Here is a 7,840-nt window from a genome sequence, read left to right as displayed (position 1 = left end):
ACACGTTTCTGTGCTCAACTCACCCCTGTGCTCAGGCTCGTTACAGAGGCCGGATCATCTCAGAGGAGCTGCATGAAGGGCTTTGCTCCAATGTTACAGGTTTAGATGGAGAGGAGAGCACAGAGTGGCAGATGTGTGCCAGAGAAGCTACAGAATATGTAACTTTATCCATTTGCACACAGCAAAAATGTGAATTTTGACATGTTTCCATATGAAAAGTGTCTTCATGTATTGTCCTGCTGAGAAGTATAATCCACTTTTATCATTGTCTGTAGCTGAATCACACCTACTCTGAACTCCATTTTGTAATTAGTTCAAATCTGAGGAAGATGACAGTAAAATCCTTCATCATATGGCAATACTGAGGAGGTACTAAATCACATACTAGTAGGTATTAAACACCGGGGCTGCAGAGTGACTTCTGTGTAGCAGTCAGAGACAACACACAAACCTACTGGTGATTTCAGCTCCAATTAAAGGGAGACATCTCAGTATAAGAGACACTGCTCAGCAGCTGTAGGCTCCTTTGTATTGTCAGTGCTCCTCTTTCTTGCAGTTTCTTTGTTCTGCTTTTTAATAGTGACCAGATCTTGTATATCATCCCCTTGCTTTAAGTACGTAGACTTCTGCATTAGCTCAGAAAACACAATTAAGTCTGATGCTACTTGCTTTGCAGAGAAAAGAGGTTAAGTGCAGATTAAGCTTTGAGTAGATTGCAAATGAAGGAAAATAAAAGAGCAGGACAGAACCTTCTTAAAAGGGGATGTCTTGAATTTGACCAGTCTGTTTTGGACCACATAGTATATGAGACTATCAACACCACAGTGAAGCTGACAATCTAGGATCATAAGGCCATTCAGGCTGGAAGGAACCTCAAGAGGTCTCTGCTCCAGCCTCCTCCTTAGCAGGCTCAGCTGAGAGCTCAGGGCTTTACCCGGTCGGATATTGAAAACCTCTAAGGGCAGAGACTTCACAACATCTCAGGGCCAGCAGATCTAATGCCTGACTGTTTTCACTGGGAAAAGAGTTTCCTTGCATCCAGTCTGAACTTCTCATGTTTTAACTGTTGCCCGTTGTATCTCTTCCTCTTGCTATGCCCTACTGTGAAGATCCTGGCTTCATCATATTGCTGACATCCTTCTAGGTGCTGGGGGGCTGCTGTTAGGTTCCTCTCAAAAGCCATCTTTGCCCCAGGCTGAACTAGCCCTCATCCTTCAGCCCCTCCAGGGGGAGTGCCCAAGCCCTGACCGTCTAAGGGGTCTTCTGCTAAACTCACTCAAGTTCATCACCATCTTTCCTTTACTGGGGAATCCAAAACTGGACATGGTACTCTAGATGGAGTCTCATTAGAGTGCTGAGTAAGGAGGGGGATGATCAGTTCCCTCTGTCTCCTGGCTTTGCTCCTAATCACACAGCCCAGGCTGTTGTTGGCCCTCATTGCTGCCAGGGCGCTCTGCTGGCTCCGGCTCGGCTCCCTATCTGCCTTTCAGCAAAGCTGCTCCCTGAGTGAAGCCCCAGCCAGCACCGCTGCAGGGGGCTCATCCTTCCCAGGTGCAGGACCTTGCACTTGTCCCTCTTGACTTTCATAAGGTTCCCATCAGCACATTGCTCAAGCCTGTCTAGGTCTCTCTGGGTGGCAGCCCTTTCCCTGAGAGTAACAACTGGCTCTGGCACTATGCAAGTGCTGTGAATTACCAAATTGTCAACAGACTAAACAAACCACAGGAAGCAAGCAGATTCCCTCTTTTCTCATTTTTAATCTCTTCCATTTGCTGAATATTTGGAGACCTACTTGTAGCAGTAGAGCAGAAAAAATAAATGCGTAGGCTTAAGTAATAGTGTTTAAATTGATAGCATAATCCTAAATCTATATTGGCCCAGCTATTTTTTTCTTCTATATGGGGAAAAATATGTGATCTGGGATCACAATGTCAGAGGAGTTAGAGCTGGAAAATACCTGACAGGTCATCTAGTCCATATGTAATGCAGGATTTCTCTGACCAGTACATTTTGTTATGTGTTGTCTGTGTGCAGAAGTGTCAAGTATTGGTGCTTCTTTCCTCTCTTGGAGGGCAGCTGCACCTCACCATGAAGACATCTTTTCGTTATACTAACCATAAGTATTTCTTTTCTTAATTTCTTCCTATTATTCCTAGTTATCACCTGCATCATCCCTAAGTAACCCCGCCATTGGTGTTTATATGGTAAATACTGTGAAATAGTATGCTTAACTGGGTTTGCGTTCTGCTGTAGAATTCATCACTGGTCAGTTGAATTTTTGCCAATAGATGTCACTACATGTACAGCAGACTGTTTTTTAAAAGACTTTATTTTTATTTAGCCTCCCAGGAAAATGGAGGAGGGAATTGGGAGATGTAGGAGAGTGTCTGGAAGTATGCTTTGAGATAACTACTTCTTAAATAGTATGTTGGATGTGCCTTTACTAAAAGCAGCACAGAAGGAAACATAAGATTTTTGACTTAAGTCCAACGACCAACAGATGATGCTGTGACCTTAAGCATATATAAATATGTTTAGCAGCTGCTGTGTAACATATTTGTAAGTGTTTAGTGACCTGGAGGTTAATAAAAATGAGTTTGGTGATCTCAGCTCGGTTCTTAATGGACTCCACTTCATATTCTAGCACCGATGCAGCACAATTTGTCACAGTTGTCAGTCTTTACTCAAAGGAGACCCATTGTGGAGTGAGAATTAAAGGCTGAAGTAATACCTGATTATTTGTCCCTAAAGAAACTTTACATTCCAAGCCATCATAGAGCAGATTAATATGTGGAAGAGCTCTCTACCACACGCTGCACCCAATCTCAGGATAAAATAACATTCACTCTTACAGGATGCTGCCTTTTTGGTGTTCCTGAGTTAGCTCACGTCAGTGCTTCGATAGGGGACTGGGGAAGGAGAGAGTTCTGACAGGCTGCATCATATAGATGAAGCATCATATGAATAGATGGTGCTGAGTCTTTTCACTTGCTGGACTCTTTCCAGAGATGGACACCTCTGTCCATTCCACGTGCAGCGTTACATGGGAGGACGAAAGGGAAAGAATACTGCCTTGGGAGATGAAATTTTGGAATTAGGTTCTGCCATTCAGATCTTTCTGGGACCAGAAGCAGGGTTTTTTAGACTTCAGTTGTTTTCTTGCTGTCCTGGCCAAAGCTTGTATATTCCTTTTATTTGATTTCCACTCCCTGTCTAAGCTGGAAATAGTTTCCTACTTTTTGATTTAAAGCTGTTGTACGGCAGTATGCTTTCATGAGCTACAATTGAGATTGATGTCCATCGTGGGTAACATGAAATAGGTTGTACCTCCGTTTGAGACAATGGACAGCTCCACAGCTTAGAAGAAAGATGTCCATGCTATAGGAAGTAACAGCATTGAAGTATTAGTTAGTAAAGACCAATTTCAGCTTACGTGCAAGGTGTGTATCTCCTGTGTATTTTTAAAGCAAAAGAAGGACACTGGAGAGATAGAACCCAGCAGAGACTTTCATCTTTTCCAGGATTCCCAGCCTTACTCCAGAAAAGTACCTTTCAAAATCTGTTACTTCTTTTTTAAAGTGTAAAAATCCACTTTCACACTTTCTTCCTCTTCACTAGTAACTTTACCCAGTAATGGAAAGGATCTCGCATATCCAGCATAAAAAGAACTTTTCAGCTAACTACATTTGTTGAAATACAGCAATTTTCAGTTAGAAAGGGGGGTAGGGGGCTGGGGGAAGGCTAGGATACAGTATTTACATAAGAAAAGCCTGACTGTGTGACTGAAATCTTTTAAAGTTGTTGCCAAATGGTCCTGCTCTTCCCTTTTCCCTTTGTAATTTTCCCTTGGAGCATTGCACCACTGTGCATTTGAAATCTTTTCCCTCCACCACTCATTGCAAGCTTCATCAGGGAAATGACATTGTATGGCAGTTATCTCCTTCATATCAAAAGGAAGCCTTTGCCTCTTCGCAGGAGTGAAGAAAAGTTTGTCTTCAGAGAGCAAAGGACAAAACTGACTTGGAAAAAAGATGCTTTATTTAGATAACACGGTCTCTTATCCTTTGAAGAAATTCACAATGTGTCAAGAAAAATTAGGCCAAATAGTGCTTTAACGGTCTTCCTCCTGTACCTCCTAAAAAAAGAAAACTGTTTCTACCAGTTGCATTAAGAATCTGCCATGAGTTTGGGGAAGACAGGAAGGCATTGAAGTTATTCAGGGTTGTTGGTTTGGGGGTTGTCTGTTTTGTTTGAATACTGCATAATAATGAAAAGTAGAATTTATACCAAAACTCCGTCTTGCAACCAGGACATGAAGCTTTTCCTTACCTGTAGGATGAAATGAAACACTTTTTGTGAGAAAAATGCCTGACGAGTACCAAAGCTATGTAAAGGGGTACTTGCTTCTTTTCTTGTCTCCTTTATTTGGAAAAAGAGCATAAATTTCCAGGGAGTACATTGAAGAAGCAGGTCTGAGTTTTGTATTTTCCTATGTAGGCTATGAATATACAAGTAAGTATATTTTTGCATGTGTTTCTATATATGATTTTATATTTATAAGCCTATATCCATATACATGTCATAATACATGCAGCGTTCAGCTATACCAGGAAACAGGTAGATAACTGTATTATGGACTAAAAGAATAGAAGGTTATTTTTAAAGTTGGATCATGAATCAAACTGGGTTATTCTGCTTACTTGGATTGGATTATTTTCTTCCTCGTGCCTCAGTTCGTCTGTAGAATTTGATAAATCGAGTACAAAATGTACTTAGATACTTTTTAGAACTTAAGAGTAGATAAAGTTTAGCCTTCAAAAATATTTGGTTTGAAGATCTTCACATCTCAGTATGCGGAGAATTAGGTAAGGGCTTTATTGAGGGCAGTTTTTCAGAAAAAAAGTTGTCTCAATTAGGAGAGCACTATACAAATATGTGATTAATTTTCAGAACAAAAATAGTTCTGCTGAGGTTTCCTGTTTTATCAAGGCTTAGTATATATGTGTTTTTTTTAAAGATTAGCCATAGATGGCACATACAAAAGAACAACATTGTATTCAGTGTGGTAACATCAGATACAGAAATCTGAGAGAGATTCTACCCATTTTTCTTCTGGTCATTTCACTGTTGTTGAAGCTATGGTGGATAAGGAATTCTATGACATGGTCAAAATTGCAATTTGCTGGATTTTTTTTTTATGCTAACACTAGGTTCTAATTTTGGCTCCTGATCACATTGCTGTCTACACATAGGATAGATGGGTTGTATTTTTCTGCTGATTAGTTGTGACGTATGAAGACATTGTATACATCTCTTGAATTTTGTGTTCAGTCCAATTCTGTCTGTCTCAGCTATACAGTAACTAATTCAAGATTAATTTAAAGCTCCCCACGTAGGCAAAATGAACTAATTGCTCGCCTTCTCCTTAGCTATTTGCAAACAATAGGAGATGTACTCTGTGACAAACCACAGCATCTCCAGCAATGAGGTACTTAATGAGACATCGTGGGTGTGCTCTTCTCTTCTCGTAGGCAAGGCAATTTTCCTGCCATGAATCAGAGTGGTATTATGGGATCCAGCTCCCCCTACACTCAGCCGATGAACAACAGCTCTGGCTTGATGAACCCGCAGGCTCCTCCTTACAGCATGGCACCTAACATGGTGAACAGGTCAGCAGGTAATGGTGAGTAACCTTTCAGCAGTGGCCTTCCTCCATAAAACTGCTTCACAATGCAGCCCTGGGCTGATGGCAGTGACAGCCTTCTTCATTCGATTCACCCCTGTTGGGTAGCTTGGAGTGATTCGAAGCTAGGCTAAGATACTCATTTTTTTTTTTTTGTACAGTAACTCATACATCTTTCATAAAGTCCTTCTGCACAGCATGTAGATGAGCACAATGTTTTGAACAGTTCCAGCAACACTCGGACCCAGTTTGACGTAGGTGTTGACTAGCAAGTATATGTATATTTGTGTGTATGTGTCTGCAAGTGAGGAAAGGAGAAAAACCTCATCTTTTTTAAGATGCTGCCGTTACTTTTCAGTGTCTTACTTCCTAAGATTGCAATTTCAGATAGTGAATGTGGTACTGGTTTAAAAAAAGAGATGTGCACCTGCTCTGACTTGAAGATGCTGTAAGTTGAGCACTTAAAATAATTACTCTGTTCTGAAAACACCGTCCATATTTGCCATTTCCAAAATTCTTATAACCATATATAAAGTTTCTTCATCTACTCACTTAAATATCAGTATATGAAATTTATTTATAGCTTCCTTTTGGGAAAAAAAAAAAAAAACCACAAACATGTGCAGCGTATGGATTTATCCTTCATGTCATGACTTGTGAATTTAGAATTGTTTGCAGCTTGTGTGTGACTGTGAAGGCAGGTGACTGTAGTTCTGTGCAAATACGCCTTATAGTCTGTATTCAGCTTGAACTCCTAACAATTATCCTCCATCAAGACAATACTTCAATAAAGATCAATTTTTTGATTGGGGTGGGTTTGGATGCAGTTCCAATGACCCTGAAGTGGATCCTCCCAAATACTTATTCCAGTCATGGAGTTTCTCTGTATGCTTTACTGATTACATTAGCCAGTTTTGAAATGTTGGGGGTTTTGAAGTTTTTCTGAAAGCTGGGTAGGTTGTGCTAAGGTGGATTTATTTTGTTTCTTAGTTGGTTTTGTTTCTACTTTTGTTTACTTCTTTAGAGATTCCATACTACTTAAATTTTATCTTACCAAGAGCCTGTGTTTCTTCTTCTCTGTGCCCCACTTAGCCTGTTTTATTCTTTCATCCTCTGCCTCCTTCCCTGTCTTTCCTTCCTGTCAATTTTATTATGTCCCTGCTTCCCGGGCAGAAAATGACCAATATGAGATTCTAGTGACTCCTATGTCCACAGAGTTTCTTTCCTTTCCATAGGATCTCCTGAGACACTTAAAACTGTTTTATTTTTCAAGAATATTATGTTAACATTTTTGGTGAGCAGAAGAAACAACAAGGAAGCTGTTAGTCAGTAGGATTTTTTTAAAAAATAAAAGGAAAAGGCTTTTTCCAGTGCTGGTTTGGAAGCTGTCGGTTAATATAGACAGCGCACTTCAGCCTCTGGATGTAGAGGGAAAAGCTATTGAAAAGACCATTAGATAATAGCTTACTTTTCCCCACCAGAGCTGTCCCAGGTAATATTATGTTTTGTTTGTGTAGTTATGTGTTTTGTCTGGCTTGCTGAAATAAAATTACTTCTGAGCATTGAAACTGTACTATAAATTCTGTTTTGCTATTAGCAGAAGTAATTTTTCCCCCTTTTCCTTTGGCCCCTAGAGCTGCAAAAATAACCAACAGCAAACAGATGGCAGAGTGCCCTGCCTAAGAAGATTTATGTATTCCTAAGGAATAACCAGTTTAAAGGAAGATTCACAGAGGTTTTTTTGTTCAGATAATTCAGCCATTCGTTATTTCCTACAGTGGAAATCTGTTCAATGCAAGGCCATTTATCCTAGCAGTCTTTTGTATGGGGTAGTCATACTCTTTTTATTGTGTTATGCATTCTGAAATATTGGATTTTTAATAATTTAAACATTTATCAGGGGTTTTTCTGCCAGTGCATTTGTGAGGTTTTCTTTTGTTCCAGTTTTATTAATTCAAAGACTACCCAATGGAAAGTAAGTATGAGATGAACTAGAGGAGTTCAGTGCACCTCTTTTCCTCTGTGTGTGAGCAGACGTGCATCTAGATTGCTTTATGCAGCCGACCTCCAAGAGCACACAGACTGTCTTGGTATGGGCTGGGCGTTGGGGGGACACAAAAAGGGAAAATTAGGTCCAAGTATACTGATGGGCGGGGG

General features: G+C 40.3%; 1 protein-coding gene across 1 annotated transcript in view; it reads left to right on the top strand.

The window, feature by feature from the left end:
• ARID1B (AT rich interactive domain 1B (SWI1-like)) overlaps window positions 1–7,840 on the top strand; it is a gene marked incomplete at its 5' end in the record, with an annotated part of 99,800 nt that overhangs the window by 51,174 nt on the left and 40,786 nt on the right. Inside the window, one exon of the mRNA XM_008945687.1 lies at window positions 5,532–5,677. Within this exon, the coding sequence (XP_008943935.1) occupies window positions 5,532–5,677 (146 nt within the window). The remainder of the gene's footprint in view (window positions 1–5,531; window positions 5,678–7,840) is intronic.

Source organism: Merops nubicus, unplaced genomic scaffold (genome assembly GCF_000691845.1).
Source record: "Merops nubicus isolate BGI_N331 unplaced genomic scaffold, ASM69184v1 scaffold19488, whole genome shotgun sequence".
Classification (NCBI taxonomy): Eukaryota; Metazoa; Chordata; class Aves; order Coraciiformes; family Meropidae; genus Merops; species Merops nubicus.
The sequence above is the reverse complement of the archived record's forward strand: the minus strand, read 5'-3'. Positions and strand labels throughout refer to the sequence as shown.